Source organism: Mesocricetus auratus, unplaced genomic scaffold (genome assembly GCF_017639785.1).
Source record: "Mesocricetus auratus isolate SY011 unplaced genomic scaffold, BCM_Maur_2.0 Super-Scaffold_100008, whole genome shotgun sequence".
Taxonomy (NCBI): domain Eukaryota; kingdom Metazoa; phylum Chordata; class Mammalia; order Rodentia; family Cricetidae; genus Mesocricetus; species Mesocricetus auratus.
The window spans coordinates 75,458,963-75,477,368 of NW_024429192.1; the positions used below are offsets into that span (position 1 = coordinate 75,458,963).

General features: G+C 40.3%; 1 protein-coding gene across 6 annotated transcripts in view; it reads right to left on the reverse strand.

Moving 5' to 3' along the window:
• Prkdc (protein kinase, DNA-activated, catalytic subunit) overlaps positions 1 to 18,406 on the reverse strand; it is a 179,701-nt gene that overhangs the window by 88,476 nt on the left and 72,819 nt on the right. For all 6 annotated transcript variants that reach the window (XR_005879028.1, XR_005879029.1, XM_040751223.1 and 3 more), the window contains one exon: positions 3,297 to 3,424. Coding sequence is in view for 4 of the 6 variants with exons in the window: in XM_040751223.1 (XP_040607157.1) it covers positions 3,297 to 3,424 (128 nt within the window). In the remaining 2 variants the exon portion in view is untranslated. The remainder of the gene's footprint in view (positions 1 to 3,296; positions 3,425 to 18,406) is intronic.

Consider the following 18,406-nt stretch of genomic DNA (forward strand, 5'->3'; position numbering starts at 1 on the left):
TCTTTATCACTGTGTAATTCTACCTAAATTCACAAGTGTTAAGAAACAAACAAAGGGCTGCTTAAAACCCCTAATGAAATAAATGACTCCAGGCATCACAAATGGACTGGGAACATGGCAGTGAACCTACAAATAACTAAACTACAACTAGCATATTCCAGGTGTTCCTACATCTCATGAGGTAATTCTGCCAAAATCTGGACCTGAATCTAACGAAGCTTTTCTTTTAAAAAACAAATTCATGTATATTGATGTTTTGACTCTAAGCATGTCTGTGTGAGGATGTCAGATCCACTGGAAGTGGAGGTAAGAACAACTATGACAAAAGACCCAGGATAGCCAAAACAACCCTGTTCTACAAGGCAACATCCGGAGGCATCACCATCCCTGACTTCAAGCTCTATTATACAGCTATAGTCCTGAAAACAGCTTGGTATTGGCATAAAAATAGACAGGTAGACCAATGGAATCGAACTGAAAACCCGGATATTAACCCACACATGTATGAACATCTGATCTTTAACAAAGAAGCTAAAAATATACAATGGAAAAAAGAAAGAAAGCATCTTCAACAAATGGTGCTGGCATAACTGGAGGCTGGCATGTAGAAGAACGCGGATAGATCCATGTTTATTGCCATGCACAAAGCTTAAGTCCAAATGGATCAAAGACCTCAACATAAATCCAGCCACACTGAACCTCTTAGAAGAGAAATTGGGTGGTACCCTTGAACGAATTGGTACAGGAGACAGCTTCCTGAACATAACACTAGTAGCACAGACAGTGAGATTAACAATTAATAAATGGGACCTCCTGAAACTAAGAAGCTTAAGGCAAAGGACACAGTCAGCAAGACAAAAAGGCAGCCCAAAGAATGGGAAAAATATTCACTAATCCCACATCTGACAGAGGGTTGATCTCCAAAATTTACAAAGAACTCAGGAAGCAGGTCTGCAAAACACCAAAGGATCCAATTAAAAAGTGGGCTGCAGAACTAAATAGAGAAGTCTCAATAGAGGAGGCTAAAACAGCCGAGAGACACTTGAGAAAGTGCTCAACATCCTTAGCCATCCGGGAAATGCAAATCAAAACAACTCTGAGATACCATCTCACTCCTGTCAGAATGGCTAAAATCAAAAACACCAACATGACAATTTATGCTGGAGAGGATGTGGTAAAAGGGGAACACTCCTCCATTGCTGGTAGGAGTGCCAACTTGTTCAGCCACTTTGGAAATCAGTATGGAGATTCCTCAGAAAAATGGGAATAAACCTACCACAAGACCCAGAAACTCCACTCTTAGGCATATATCCAAAAGATGCCCATTCATACAACAAGGATGTCTGTTCCACTATGTTCATAGTAGCATTATTTGTAATAGCCAGAACTTGGAAGAAACCGAGATGCCCCTCAACCAAACAGTGGATAGAGAAAATGTGGTACATTTACACAATGGAGTACAATTCAGCGGAAAAAAACATTGGAATCTTGAGATTTGCAGGAAATGGATGGCACTAGAAGAAACCATCCTGAACGAGGTAACCCAGTCACAAAAAGAGAAACATACATGTACTCTCTCATATATGGATTTTAGACATAGATCTGGGGAGTGCCAGCCTACAATCCCATGGCCAGAGAGTCTGGGAAACAGAACCTTCATTCAGTGCCTGATGGAAGAAGAGGCACACTCCCACGGCTAAGCACTGAGCTGAACTCAAGAAACCCAGTGACAGAGAGGGAGGACTGATGACCAAAGGGATTAAGACTGGGCTGGTTTAACCCCCACAAACAGCTGACCTGACAAGGGTTAGCTCTTGAATCCCAGGCTGATGCCTGGGAATCCAGCATGGGACTGATCAAGACCCCCTGAATGTGGGTGTCAGTGAGGAGGCCTAGGCAATCTATTGAGCCTTGGGTGTAGATCAGTATTTATCCCAGGTATACAAATGGACTTTGGACTCCCATCCAACAATGTGAGATGCACTCTCACCCTGAACTCTTGGGGGAGGGTCTAGGCCCTGCCCTGGATTAAATGACAGACTATGGACACCCCCATGGAAGGGTCTCACCCTCCCTGGGGAAATAAGGGGATATGGGGGGCTTGGGGAGAGGGCATGGGAGGAGGGGAGGGAAATGGAGAGGGACCTGGAACTGACATGTGAAGCAACCTTGTTTCTAATTTAAATTTAAAAATTAATAAGAAAAAAAAAAGAACAACTATGAGCTACCACATGGTTGCTGGGAATTGAACCTGGGTCCTCTGGAAGAGCAGCCTGTGTTCTTAACCACTGAGTCATCTCTCCAGCCCTAAATGTGTAATTCTACCTAAATTCACTTTAGACTTTACTTTCCATACACAGGAAACACAAGAGCTGAATGAGCAGTTAAGTAAAAAGAAGAGGTATGAACCAGGTAACTCCAGAATAAAGGCACCGTGGAAAATTGCCAACGCTCCTTTAACACTGGAGACTGCTGTCTAGATAAGAGTTCAACGAAAATGTGAATGTGGGATTCCTAAAAATTGAGTTGATAACACTAGCCATCAAAATGATGACTTCAGAAATTTAGCAGGACTTAAAGTTGAAATGAAAAGGTCAGAGGTCTGAGTTTCAATACAGCAGCAGGATTATGAGATGGATCAGCAGGTTAAGGTACTTACCAAAGCCTGGAACCCAAGTTTGACCACCAGGACCCACATGACAGAAGGAAAGGACTAATTCTTAGAGTGGTTGTATGAGCTACACAGCACATGGATGCAAATATACATGCACATTGACTTTAAAATAGTAATAAGAAGCCAGGAGGTGGTGGCACATGCCTTTAATTCCAGCACATGGAAGGTAGAGGCAGGTGGATCTCTGTGAATTTGAGGCCAGCCTGTTCTACAGAGTGAGTTACAGGACAGCCAGGATGGTTACATAGAGAAGCCCTGTCTCGAAAAACCCCCAAACCCAAACCAAACCAAAAACACAGTAATAAGCAACAAGAAAAAAGACAGTGTGGTGGAATATAGCTAGGAAAATGATGTGTTTCTACCAGGAGCCTATTTCTTTCTTTAGTATTAATCAGGTTTGAATTTGTGTGTGTGTGTGTGTGTGTGTGTGTGTGTGTGTGTGTGTGTGTGTGTGTGTGTGTAAAGCCTGTTATGAAGAAAAATTTTAAAAATGTAGCAGTGAGCTATGATAATCACTGTACCTCATATATTTTTGGTTTGTTTTTAAACAAAGAAAGCAGCACACCCACTGCAGAAACAGTGTGTATATAGCTCTGGTGAATCCCAAACTAAAATAACTCACCGCTTAGCAATCCTTTTGAAAGTGGTTTGAAATAATTCTTCCATAATATGTTGCTGTTCCCGACAAAGAACATCTGTCATTAACTGAAGTAACATAGGACTCTGAGATAATTCCAATGCATCTAGAAACTAAAAATAAAATAGGACAACAAAAGAAATCCATTATCAACATCATTAAAATTTGTACCTCTGACTTTTTGCAAGTTGTACACCACATACATGCCTGTTGCTCACCAAGGACAGAAGGTGGTGGCATTGGATCCCATGGAACTGGAGGAATGGACTGCTGTGCGTACTGGGAATCGAAATCAGGTCCTCTTCAAGAGCAACAAGCACTCTTAATTGCAGAGCCATCTTTCTAGGCCTTTTTTTATTTTTTTATTTTTGAGATGGAGTCTAGTGTAGCACACGTATGCAGCTGAGACTACCTGCTGCTCATTCTGGCACCTCTCAAGTTCTAGGATTATAGGCAAGTGCCATCATGTACAGTCTAGTGTAGGAGTCAATGTCACAAAGCTATCCGCCCAACAGGGCAGGGTCAAGGTAGAGATAAAAGAAAGTGAAAGGAAAAGGAGCTTCCCTTTTTTTCTGCTGGAAGCCAGCCACACTTCTGACTCCCAGCTTGTGCGACTCTCTCTCTCTCTGGTAAATAAATATATTGTTTTCCCTATATAGTATCGAGTATCGTTATAGTCTAGTAACTCAAATTTTAAAAATAAAGGAAAGGATAACAGGATGGTTTAGCAGGTAAAAGTACTTGCTGCCAAGTGGCCATCCTGCTTTCAATCTCTGTTGGAAAAGAGAGACAAACCTCCAGAAAGTTGTCATCTGATTTTCCACATGTTCAACATGATACTCAAATGTGTGGTGAGTGGACACACATAAGCACACACACAATACACACACTCTCTCACACCCCTCGCACATACACTCACACACACATACTTACATGCAGACATACATACAAATAAATACATGTAAAATCTTTTAATTGGGAAAAAATAATTTCACATATAATCTTCAAATGTAATATTTTTGTCATTCTCCCTCTATTCTCTATCTCAACATATACATGTTCTACATTTAGATTCTAGGAGATAGCTTCAAATTTATCTTCAGAAACAGAGAAGTTCTCACCTGAAAATTTCTTTTAAATGTATACATGATATTTCTTTACCTCTGAAACTATATTTGAAGTCTCTTTGGTTAGTGACTCTGTTCCCTTTGGGCTCCCCAATCCCTGGCCCCCGTTACTTTTTAATCTATGGAGAAGGCAGCAGAGTATGAGGCCTGGTTATACAAACAAGGCAAGCACTCTCCCAGTGAGTAACTATAACCCTAGTAGCAGTTTGGTTTTTTTTTTTTTTCGAGACTGGGTTTCTCTGTATTGTTTTGGAGGATATTGGTCCAGCCCAGCCTCGAACTCACAGAGATCCGCCTGCCTCTGCCTCCCGAGTGCTGGGATTAAAGGCGTGCGCCACCACTGCCCGGCTGCAGTTTGGTTTTTAAGATGAATCATTTTCTGTTTTATTACCAGTTTTGACTTCCTAGGCTAAAGGGATCTTCTTACATCCGCCCCATGTAGAACATAACAGGCCAGTGGAAAATCACCCTGGCTTTCTGGCCTGCTGCCCTTGGAGCTTCATGACTTGAAAATCTTTGCCCTGTGACTTAGCATTAACAGCCAAACAATGTTTCAAAGCAAGCCAAGCAATACTTCTGGCTGTGTTATACTAGCTCACTGTGCATGCTCTGAAAACCCTGTAAAAGCTCTCCCCTCCATCAACCCTCCGCTGTCTCAGTTCCTGGTCAGAGACAGCCACCATTCTGTATCTCTCCCCAATAATCTCTTATGTGAGGTTTGTTGTATGGCATGACTTTGTGATGATCCTGACTGCCAAGATGTCCTTGTGCCAGAAAAATATTTTTACCATGTAGCTGGTACTCCAGGCACATGGCAGCTATGCTCTTAATTTATATCTTTCTTATGTTACAAGTTTTCTTCAAATGCATTAGTATCTTATTTGCATTTATATTAGACTACTTATATCAAAAAAAGTACTAAGAATCTAATATACATCTTTGTAGATACTAAAACCATTAGCATTAAATACAGTAAGTACATTAGCATTAAGTACAGATTTGGGGTAAATGCCTAGGAAGTTCGAGGTTCCAAGTACAATTCTCAACAATGGAAAAACCCTAACCCTGAAACATTTGGACTGTTGGAGAACAAGATACTTAACAGACCACCAACTTAGGCAGACTTGAGGTTACTATGATGAAATAAGCTGAAAAGGTTGGCTTCCTGTTGCATTTGTTGCTGAGTTTAATCTGAAGCTTATGACAATCCAAATTCTATTTTAGGGGAAAAAAAGGGAAAAGAAACAAGCTAAACAAAGTAGAGAACATTTAAGGAAATAACCAGACAAATAGGTGGTGATATCTAAGAAAATTCTCCTGTTTTCTTCAACAACTGAATGTCATGGAATGGCAAAAGGAGAAGATATGAAGTAGCTCTAAACTAAGAGACTGCTAATTCAATATGTCACTGAGTAGACTCTGAGCATTTTTCTTTTCTTTTTGGGGGGGAGGGGTAGCTATCCATGAGGAATTTAGAGAAATGTAAATGTAGACTAGATCCTAGAATAACGAGAATTGTTAATTATTTTAGGTACGAAACAATACTGTACCTTATTCTAAAGGCATGCATACCAAACTATTTAGAGATAAATCATCATGTGTTTAAAAATACCTACCCTAACTAATGTTTCAGTCAAAACAAACATCAAACCAGAAACATGTACTTCCATAAATAAACTTGACAAAATTCTGTGTACTGATGAATATATGAAGCATCTGGCTTTCTGAATGTGTAATTCATAACTCCTTCACTCTCTATTTAGAAAAAAAATTAGGAAAAGGACAAAGCAGAGGATAGTCTATGAGGATGGATGCTGTTTGAAAATTGACCTGTTCATAGGGCTGCCTCATGTCCTTACAACATGGTGATCTGAAAACCATGGATAGACTCAAGAGGAAGCTGTAATGCCTTTACAGTCAGTCCTGGTGACCACACAGCAGCTCTTTCCCACTGTATTCTTTTCTTTAGGTGAACATGTCTCGGTCTAACTCAAACCTAATGAGAAGAAAGCCATTCTTGCCTCTCACTGGAGGAAATACAAAAATAGTATGCAAGAACAACATGTAGGACAAGATGCACTTCTGTGCCTATATCACATGCTTACAGCCACCCAGCGTGTGTGTGTATGTGTGTGTGTGTGTGTGTGTGTACGTATGTATGTGTGTTACATTACAGTGTGTTTTTAATGGGGCTAGGGAGGTTGTCCTTATCCCTGTGTGTGTGTTGTGTTCTTTCCTTTCTCTATTTATAAGGGTCTTGAAAACAAAGACAATCTTAATTTTGGAATTTGTGGATCAACAGTCATTATTCTCTTTCTTTTCCCTTCATTGTTAGAATCCATGAAACTCAATTGAATACACAAGGGTCCCAAATTAAAGTATATTGCTTCATTGCCTACGTGTGGCAATTAGTATATTACCAGAATAGAAACTACATGTGCAATTCCTGCTTTGAACCTTTGAGTTGGGGGCATGTGCTATGTTATCCTTTGTTGTATAGCAGTCTCCTCTGAAATAGAAACACTCTATTCAGGAAAAACACTCTAAGACAGGCAGTAACCAACATAAAATAGCTTCAGGAAGCCCATGAAACTGATCAGATTCATTAGGCCCCTCCTATTCCAAGGGTCTATAGACAGTAAAGACTGATGAGAGTCATTCTCAGGGAAGCCCAGCATTCTGGAAAAAGCAGAGACCAGCCTGACTGCCTAGAAAACACAAACACCAGCTGAGCTGCCTGGAAAGTACATTCTCCAGCCTGTTGAGCTGTCTGAAGACTGTGCAGTATGTTCCAAGTTTCCAAATTTGATGAGCTGTCATACATGCGGGGGTAGGCTTTAAGATGCACATGTCTTGTCTGAAGGGACTCTAGCCCACTTGAGCTTGTGGATCTAGTAAGCCTTGCCCTTATTCCCAATTCCCTTTACCTTGCTAAAAACCATTAGATTACATTCCTAAAGCTAGTCACCAAAGTCTGCTTCCTTATTTGGCCATTCCTCCTCCAGAGGCTGACTACCAAGGTCCAGGAATCAAACTACTGAAGTTCAGCAATCAAAAGCTCCCTTTGGGTCACCTAATTAATATGCCCAATCAAAACATACCACCACATTTGTAGTAGTTTAAATGTAAATGGCCCCCATAAGCTGATTGGGAGTGGCGATATTAGGAGGTATGGCTTTGTTGAAGTAGGTGTGGCATTCTAGGAGGAAGTGTCACTGTGGCCAGTGGGTTTTGATGTTTTCTACAGGTTCACACTACACACAGTGTCTTGGTTCACTCACTCTTGCCTGTGAGTCAAGATATACAACTCTCAGCTCCACGTTGTACCATGATGGTAATGGACTAAACCTCTGAAAATGTAAGCCACCCCAATTAAATGTTTTTCCTTTTTAAGAGTTGCCGTCATCATGGTGTCTCTTCACAGCCACAGAAACCCTAATTAAGAAAGCATCCTAACCCATTATAACACATATCTCCCCTTTTTTCTCTTAACAATTACACTACAAGGTCATTTGCTGATGTTTTCCTGTCTGAGTCAGAAAACAGCCACTTTAACTTTTCTTCCCTACTGAATAGAGGATCTCTCTGTGAAAATAGGTGTTTGGACATGGTTTGTGACTAATACAGGGTTCGAGAGAGAGCCTCAGCTGTGTGAGGTCTCCTTCCTTCACTGATGGGCTAGTAAAGTAATCCTCCAACCATTTTACACACCTTCTAGTCCTTCTGGGACCTACTTCCCTCTTCCAACAACAGTTGATTGGTAAGTCACTCACCCTGCTGTCCTAAACAGTCTCCAGGTACCAGGGACAGACGTTGAGTGTTCAATGTCCCTGCCCTGTCCTGTGGAATTGGGGAGACTGCATACCACCATGACCACTGGTTATGGTGGACTCCCATGGATTGGCTGCTAGCTAGGCACATTCCATCCATTCTGGTTTGATAGGTGGCTTTTTCCTCTGACTCTTGATGGTCACACTGCCGAAATCCACTGTCCTCTCCTCCTCCAAAAAAGTTTGTTGACAGATCCGGGATTCATCCTTGAACTGATCTGGGTTCCTCTCTTGGTGACAAAGCCCAGGTGATGACCCACTCACTCCCAGAGACCTCTCCTTGACCTCTTGAAATTCACAGGGATGCCTGGTCTCTTGACTTTGGCCCACTACAGCCCAGGGTGCCAGGCTCTGCTGCCTGCATTCCAACTGACTTGCCTTTGGAATGTCTCCTCCAAAATTTCAAATGGCTACAACTCTCAGATATCAGGTCTTACCCAGGCTTGGCCTCTATATCCATCCACTAGATAATAAATCGAAGTGGCTGCCCAACAGCTCTCTGGATGTTAACATTATTCGGAACCCTTACAGCAGTGTGAATGCACACAGAATGGAAAGAGATACTTTCCATTCCATGTCTCTGCTTTCTCTTCTGTCTGCTCCAAGTCCTCTGTGTATGCCTCCTGCATACTATCCCACATCCTCCTTGTTCTCAAGTCCTCAGCCCCTTTCCAAATCTTCTACTCCTGAAACTGAAATTTGTGTCCTTTTACTGATGAAAAGCCCCCAACTTCTTGTCATCAGTTGCCTTCCCAACAATTTCCTTTGTCCTCCACCCTCCCAATTCTCCATCTATCTGGAGTTTACCAAGGACAGAAAGATCATGGAAACAACCTAGATGCCCCTCAACTAAAGAATGAATAAAGAAATGTGGTATATTTACACAATGGAGTATTACTCAGCAGTAAGAAACAATGACATCCTAAAATTTGCAGACAAATAAACAAAATTAGGAAAAACCATCCCGAGTGAGTTAATCCAAAAACAGAAAGACAAATATAGTATGTACTCATTCAGAAGTGGATACCAGACATAAAGCAAAAGACACACAGCCTACAATCCACAACCCCAGAGAAGCTAGAACCCTCTTCCAGAAACAGATGGAATTAGATGCAGAAATCCACAACTAACCATTGTGCCAAGTCCCTGGAATACAATCGAAGTGAGGGAGGAGAGATAATATGAACAAAGGAGTCAAGAGTAATGGGAAAAGCCAAAGAATCAGCTGACCTGAGCTAGTGAGAGACTCTAGTCTGACAAATGGGGAACCTGAATAAGACCAAACTAGACTCCCTTAATATAGGTGACCATGGTGCAACTGGAACAATATATGAGGCCATTGGCAGTGGTTCCAAGATCCAACACTAATACACAAACTGACTGGTGGAGCCCATTCTATATGGAGAGATACCTTGCTCATCCTAGACACAGGGGTGTGGGGGTGGAGAGGTGACTTGATTCTGCCTCAACAAGATGATGGGACAGACTTAGTAGACTTCCTAGGGGAGGAGTTAACCTCTCCAAGAAGCAGGTGGGAGGTGGGGTTGGGGAAGTGGGGGGAGCGGGAGGAGAGGAGGGACCGGGATTGGAATGTAAAAAACAAAAAAGCAAAAAAAAAAAAAATTACGTTTAAAGCAAAGAAAAAAAGAGACCACTCCTAACAAGCAACTTTAAGGTCTTCAAAGACCCAACCTCCTAATTTACAAAGGACCCCATCATCTCTTATCCCTTCCAGATTCAGATTTTTCTCTTTCCAAGCTTGTCTTATCAAAAACTCATCACTCACAATTCTTACCTGTCCTCCCCTCAGCCATCCACACCTATCCCTTCACCTCAACATTCCTCAGATCTTCTACACTCCTGTTCAAAAGCTCTCAAAGACTCCTTCCCCCATCCCTCTCATACACAAGAGGGTTCTCTAGCTATTTCTGCCTATATTTTTATATGGATGGCAGCTCCTTCCTTTCAGATGGCCACAATGGACTAACCCTTCCATTATCAATATTCATCCTCACCCTCCGGTTCCTGTTCCCTCATTATCACCTGTTCCCCACAAATCTCATCGCTCTTCTCATACTTATACTTTTGCTATGCTGAAATGATTGGCAAACATCCCCAGTCAACTGACTCCCCTAAATTCATTTACTATCTAGATGTCCTCAAACATCAAACACTCTGAACAAATCCTACACTCCTATTACAAGACATAACTAAACCTAAGGCATCTCCTTTTCAACACACTCTCTCTCATGGCCAAGCCCTCACTTGGGTCAAGGTATATCCAACAAACTCTCTCAAGTTCACAGAAGCCTCCTTCAATGTCTCCCACTGCTTTCTCTGTGTCTTCCTTCAATGCCCTCCAGTCAGCAAGACCCAACCCCCACCAATGCTTATTCCTGGGCCATCACATCCAAGCTCCCCCTGTGTGTCTCCCCAAGAAAAGTCTGTTACACAATATTCTCTCTTACATTTTGTTGGCCAAAAATGGGACAAAAGTATAACAGAGCATGAACACTAGACGAGCTTGGAACTGTGAGAGCAAAAACATAAAAGGAGATCAGGTACCTGACTACCTCAGATTAGCAACCAAAGCTCAAGTAAGAATATGTGATCACCATTAAATATACCTCAAATAATTGCTTGGAAGTAAATAATATTTTAATTCAGAGCTAATTCTGATTCATAAGTGACACGTCATTGAGCTTTACAAAGAAACTGGCAAGATGGCAAGGAAAAGTGTCACTATTCCCAACAACCCACAGAGCAGAAGGAAAGAACTGACTCTGGCAAGCTGTTCTTTGACTTCCACACTTGAATCATGGCATGCAAACCTCCTTCCCCACAATACAAGAAAATGCAGTAAAACGTTAAAAACAAACTTCACATAGACAATCCATTTGATGCATTTTTCTTACAGTTTTAAAAAATGAACTGAAAATGGCTCACACAGGACTGGACTATGCATGAGTTTCACAGAGTTATATTTTGTTAGAGCACTTCTCTGACGCTGGGTCTTCCACTCACACAAGAAATATCAAGCATGGTCTAAAAACGGTCTAACAAGAGAATTGTGTGAGGAAATTCTGAGTGCTCGTGAGAAAACTACAAGAAGACAACACAAGAGTCTTGTGGCTTCAGTTTCTTCAAAAACATGCCATTGTTCTGTGCCTCTTCCAGGTGTAGTGGAGAGGAGAGTTTAGAGAATTCATTACAACTGACCATTGTTATTTGTTTATATGCCTCTATGGAAAAACATTTTTGCAGTATGCAGCTTGTCTTTGTGACTATATACAGCTTGAACTCATGAACTCTACTCAGGTTACCTTTCTTAATCCTCAGGGTATAAATTTTCTGATGCTCTGAATAAAGTTGGCTATTACATTAGACATTAATCTGCCTCTTTTTTAGGCTCCATTCTCCCAGATCTCACCACCTCTAGAGTGGTAAACTAAATACCACAAAAATCTTCAATAAAATACTAGCAAATGGAGCCAGCAGTAAATTAAAAAGATGATGGTTCATTATAGTCATGTGGGATCTGGGCAAGCAATACAAGGATGGTTGAATTTATTCAAAGCAATAAATTTAAGACACTATAAAAAGAGCAAAAGAAGAAAATCATATGGTTATCTCAATGAATTAGAAAACACATGTCACAAAATTTAACATCCTCTTATTAAGAACTTCAAATAAATAAGATATGTAATGAATATATCTTAACACATACTAAAGATGATTTATAATACACCAGCAGCTAATGTTACATAGAAAGGGGAAAAGTTGAAAACTTGCTCTGTGTTATTTCTCTCATTACTGTGATGAAATACCTTAATGTAGCAACTTAAGAGAAGCATTAACTATAGCCTGCGGCTGATGAGATACAGTTCATATGGTAGTTAAGGAAGGGTAGCAGGAGCAGCTAATGGCTATAACAATGGCTGCTTGAGGGAGGCTGGTTGCAGTCAGGAAACAAAAAAAGTGGCTTGAAACTGGGGTCTGGTTATTCCCTAAAAAGCCTGCCTCCCAGTTACACACTTCAGTAGCACCAGCTAGAGATGATGTAAGCCTGTGGGAGATGTTCACATTTAACTTGTAACACTTAGATATGAAACAGACATCTGTGTACTTCCACCTCTTCAACATAGTTTTCCAAGCTCAAGCTGCAATAATCAGACAAAAGCAGAAACAGAGGACATACAAATAGGAAAAGAAAAAATTAAACTGTCATCATTTGCAAATGGCCTGATTTTACATATGGAAAACCCAAAAGACTAAACACTTATTAAAACTGATAAATCAATTTAGCAAAGTTATAGGATACAAAACCTACAAAAATCTGGGGCTGGAGAGATGGCTCGAAGGTTAAGAGCACTGACTGCTCTTCCGGAGGTACTGAGTTCAATTTCCAGCAACCATAGAGTAGCTCATAACCATCTGTAATGAGAACAGGTGCCTTCATCTGGCCTGTAGACATACTTTCAGACAGAACACTGTATACAAAATAAATAAATCTAAAAATATTTTTTAATCTGCAGCACCACTGTAAGCCAATAGTAAATCATCTTCAGAATAAATAAAGCAATCCCAATTTTTATAGCTACAAAAATAATAAAACACATAGGAATAAATTTAACCAATGAAGTAGAAGAGCTCTATAATGAAAATCATAAAATCCTGATGGAAAAAAATTGAAAAGGACACAAAAATGTAAAAGTACACCTATGCTTACAGACTGAAAGAAAATAATTGTTGAAATATCCATACTGAACTGAATCCAAGGAACCCAGTGACAGAGAGATAGGAGCAATGAGCAAATTGGCAAAGAATGGGCTGGAAAAACCAGCAGAGACAGTTGATCTGAACAGGGGAGAGCTCTTGGACCCCAGACTGAAAGCAGGGAGGCCAGCATGGGACTGATCCGGACCCCCCAATGTGAGTGTCAGTGAGGAGGCCTGGGCAACCTAAGGGGCCCTGAGCAGTGGAACAGTGTTTATCCCTCGAATACAAACAGACATCCTGTGTCCATAACACAAAGAGGGATGCTCTCTCAGCCTGGACTCTTAAGGGAGTACCTGAACCCTACCCTGAGTGAAATGACAGACTCTAGATATCTCCTATGTGGAAGGAATTGGCAATAGGGTGGGAGGCTGGGGGGGAGGAATGGGGGTGTGGGAGGGGGGGAGGGAGAGGGAACTGGGATTGACATGTAAAACAAGTTATTTAAAATTAAAATAAAAAAAGAAATATCCATACTACCTGAAATGATCTAAATATCCAATACAGTCTCTGTTAAATTGCCTATGATGTTCTTCACAGAACTAGAAAAAACTAGGGCTGGAGATGTTGCTCACTAGTAGAGCACTTCCCTAGCTCATGAAACCCACTATTTAATCTCCAACACTGCATAAAACCAACCACGGAGGTGCATACTTATACTTCTAGCAGTCAGGAAGGATAAACAAAAAGATCAGAAGTTTAAAGTCATCCTTGACTACACAGTAAGTTCTAGACCAGCACAGGCTACATGAAACTGTCTTAAAAAACAAATAAAACAAACAACTAGAATAATAAATTCAAAATATTATAGAGGATGACAAGAAAACTGAATAGCCAAAGCCATTTTGAACAACAACAACAAAGCAAGAAACATTATATCACCTGACTTCAAAACATACTACAAAGCTGTAGTAACCAAAACAAAATGGTACCAGAATAAAAAAAATACAACAAATGGAACACAACATAAAATTCTAGTAGCAAACTCCCAAATTCACAGCCAACTGAGTTTCAGCAGTGGTGCTAAAAACTCAGACTGGAGAAAAGGTACTCTTTTCAATAAATGGTTCTAGGGAAACTGGATATTTACAAATTGAAAGATGAAACCAAATTTCTACCTTTCGCCAGTTAAAAATGTGAATTAAAATATGTTTCAGTCAGCCACGCAGTGGTGGCACACGCCTTTAATCCCAGCACTCAGGAGGCAGAGGCAGGGGGATCTCTGTGAGTTCGAAGTCAGCCTGGTCTACAGAGTGAGTTCCAGAACAGCCAGGACTACACACAGAAACCCAGTCTTGAAAAACCGCAAAGAAAAACTGGCAGTTGAGTACAGTATCCCTAGAGATACATAACTGACAGTCACAATAATTAAACATCCTTACTGATTAGTATTTTATTGAAATTAAGAGAAAATAGATAGAGGCCCTCAAAGAGGATATGAGAAATTCCCTTAAAGAAATGGAAGAAAAAACAAACCAAAAAATTCAACAAATGCAAGAAAGGGAGGAAAACACTAAGCAAAAATTACAAGAAACAATTCAAACAGCGCAAGGGTTGAAAGCTGACATGGAGACAATAAAAAAAAAAAAAACACAAGTCTGAAGGAATGCTGGAAATAGAAAAACTGGGTAAATGGTTAGGTATTACAGATGCAAACATAACCAACAGAATACAAGAGATAGAAGAGGGAATCTCAGGTGTTGAAGACACACTAGGGGAAATAGATTCATTGACCAAGAAAATCTTAAGTCCAACAAATCCCTAACACAAAATATTCAGGAATTATGGGACACCGTGAAAAGACCAAACCTGAGAATAATAGGTATAGAAGAAGGTGAAGAAACCCAACTCAAAGGGCCGGAAAACATATTCAACAAAATCATAGAAGAAAACGTTCCCAACCTAAAGAAAGGCATGCCAATGAAGGTACAAGAAGCTTACAGAACACCAAATATAGTGAACCACAAAAAACAGTACCCTCGTCACATAATAATCAAGACCCAAAGCATATAGAATAAAGAAAGAATACTTAGAGCAGCTATGGAAAAAGGCCAAATAACATACAAAGGTAAACCTATCAGAATTACACCTGACTTCTCTGTGGAAACTCTGAAAACCAGTAGGTCCTGGAAAGATAATTCTATCAACACTAAGAGACCACGGATGCAAAGCTTTCAATCAATATAGACGAAGAAAACAAGCTATTCCATGGCAAAACCAGATTTAAACAATACATATCCACTAACCCAACCCTACAGAAAGTTCTGGAAGGAAAACTCCAATCCAAGGAAGTTAACTACAACCAAAAAAACATAGGGACTAGATAATCTCACTTTACCTACAGCCTAAAGAGAAAAGGGGTGGAAATCCACATACAATTCCACCAAGAACAACCATTCCAAAACAAACAAGGAAGAGCAATCAAAGGTCATTAATATCCCTCAATATTAATAGTCTAACAAGCCCATAAAAAGGCACAGACTAACAGAATGGATTCAAAGACAGAATCCATCCTTCCACTGCATACAAGAAATACACCTCAGCCTCAAAGACAGACATTATCTCAGAGTTAAGGGTTGGGAAAAGATTTCCAATCAAATGGACCCAAGAAACAAGCAGGGGTAGCAATCCTAATATCTAACAAACTAGACTTTAAACTGAAATCAATCAAAAGAGATGAAGGAGGTCATTTCATATTCATCACAGGAGAAATCAACCACGATGAAGTCTCGATTCTGAACATCTATGCCCCAAACACAAAGGAATCCACATTCTTAAAAGAAACATTACTAAAACTCAAACCACACATAAAATCTCACAAACTTATACTGAGAAACTTCAACACCCCACTGTCACCACTAGACAGGACTACCAGACAGAAACTTAACAAAGAAACAAAGGAACTAATAGAAGTTATGACCCAATTGGGTTTGACTGACATCTATAGAACATTCCATCCAAACACAAAAGAATATACCTTCTTCTCACCACCACATGGAACCTTCTCAAAAATTGACCACATACTTGGCAATATAGCAAACCTTAACAGGTACAAAAAAATTGGAATAACTCCATGTACCTTATCAAACCACCATGCTTTAAAGTTAGAGTTCAACAACAACACAAATTGCAGAAACCCTACAAACTCATGGAAATTGAATAATGCACAATTTCACCACTCCTGGGTCAAAAAGAAATAAAAAAAGAAATTAAAGACTTCATAGAATCAATGAGAATGAAGACACAATATACCCAAACTTATGGGACACTTTGAAAGCAGTGCTAAGAGTAAAGTTCATAGCACTAAGTGCCCACATGAAGAAACTTAAGAATATTCACACTAGAGAATTAACAGCACAACTGAAAGCTCTAGAACAAAAAGAAGTAAACTCACCCCAGAGGAGTAGGCACCAGGAAAAAATCAAATTAAGGGCAGAACTCAATAAAGTAGAAACTATGAAAACGATACAAGAATCAATGTAACAAAGAGATGGTTCTTGAAGAAAATCAACAAGATAGACAAACTTTTATCCAAACTCACCAAAGAGCAAAATGTGAACATGCAAATTAACAATATCAGAAATGAAAACGGGAACATAACAACGGACACTGAGGAAATCCAGAGAATCATCAGGTCATACTTTGAAAACCTGTACTCCACAAAATTCGAAAATTTAAAGGAAATGGACAACTTTCTGGATAGGTAGCACCTGCCAAAATTAAATTAAGAACAGAAAAGCAATTTAAATAGACCTATAACACCTATGGAAATAGAAGCAGTCATCAAGTCTCCCAACCAAAAAAAGCCCAGGACCAGATGGCTTCAGTGCAGAATTTTACCAGAAATTCAAAGAACAGCTTTTACCAATTCTCCTCAAAGTATTCCATGCAATAGAAGCAGAAGGGTCTTTGCCAAACTCTTTTTATGAGGCTTCAATAGCATTGATACGCAAGCCACACAGAGACACAACTAAGAATGAGAACTACAGACCACTTTCTGTCATGAACATAGATGCAAAAGTACAATAAAATACTGGCAAATTGGATCCAAGAAAACATCAGAAAACTCATCCACCATAATCAAGTAGGCTTCATTCCAGACTCCACAAATGCAGTGTCAGTGAGGAGGTCTCAGAAATCTCTGGGGCCTTAGGTAGATCAGTGTTCACCATGGTTTACAAATAAACTTTAGGAGCCCATTCCACAGGGAGGGATGCTCTCTCAGCCTGGACACATGGGGAAGGGCCTAGGTGCTGCCCTGGATGAAATGACATACTCTGGAGATCCCCACAACGAGGGTCTCACCCTCCCTGGGAAATGATGTGGGGATTGGGCGGGGGGCTGGGGGGAGCTGGTGGAGGGACAAAGGAAGAGGGGTGGGAGAGGGAGCTGGGATTGACATGTGAAGCATGCATGTTTGTAATTTAAATAAAAACATATATTGAGAGAAAAAAGAAACCTAAAACTACAAAAGAACTATAAGCAAAAATGCCTCTGAACACTCAAATCAAATCGTCAACTTGTTGGTGTAGGTTTAGTAAATACCACAAAACCACAGGAAACTAGAGCAAAAAAAGACAAGTAATACTGAATCAAACTATAAAGGAAATGATCAACATTATCAAGAATACAGCTGAAAGTGCACAAACTCAACAGAAAACAAATAAACAGACTATCTAAAAACAGGCAACAGATCATTGGATACATCACTGGCCCACACCTTTAATCTCAGGATTTGTGAGTCAAAGGCAGGTGGATTTCTGTGAATTCGAGGTCAGCCTGGTCTACAGAGCGAATTCCAGGACAGGCTCCAAAGCTACAGAGAGAAACCGTGTCACTAAAAACAAACATCATCAAAAACAACAACAACAACAAAAAAAAAGGCAACAGATATAAACAGATATTTCCTAGGAGAAGACATACAAATGGACAATAAGTACATGAAAAACTACATAATATCAACAAGCATTAGAGATAAGGCAAACCAAAACCACATGGCATAACCACAGCCCAGTTAATAGCTGTTCACTATGAAGGTGAAGCTTTGGAGAAAAGGGAATACTTGCAAACTGTAAGTGGGAGTGTACAATAGTACAGTCACTGCCTAGAGTGTTTTGAGAGAAATTGCCTTAATAAGACTGGCCTTCAGCTATGTCTGTGGAGGACTGTCTTGATTGTTAATTGATATAGGAAGGCCTGTTCCACTGTGGGTGGCACTAGGCAGGTAGACCTGGGCTGTATAAGCAAGTAGCTGAGGATGAATAAACAAGCCACAGAGTGAGCCAGCAAGTGGTGTTCCTCCATAGTTTCTGCTTCCAGGTTCCTGCCTTAAATTTCTACCCTGAACTCCCTCAATGGATTA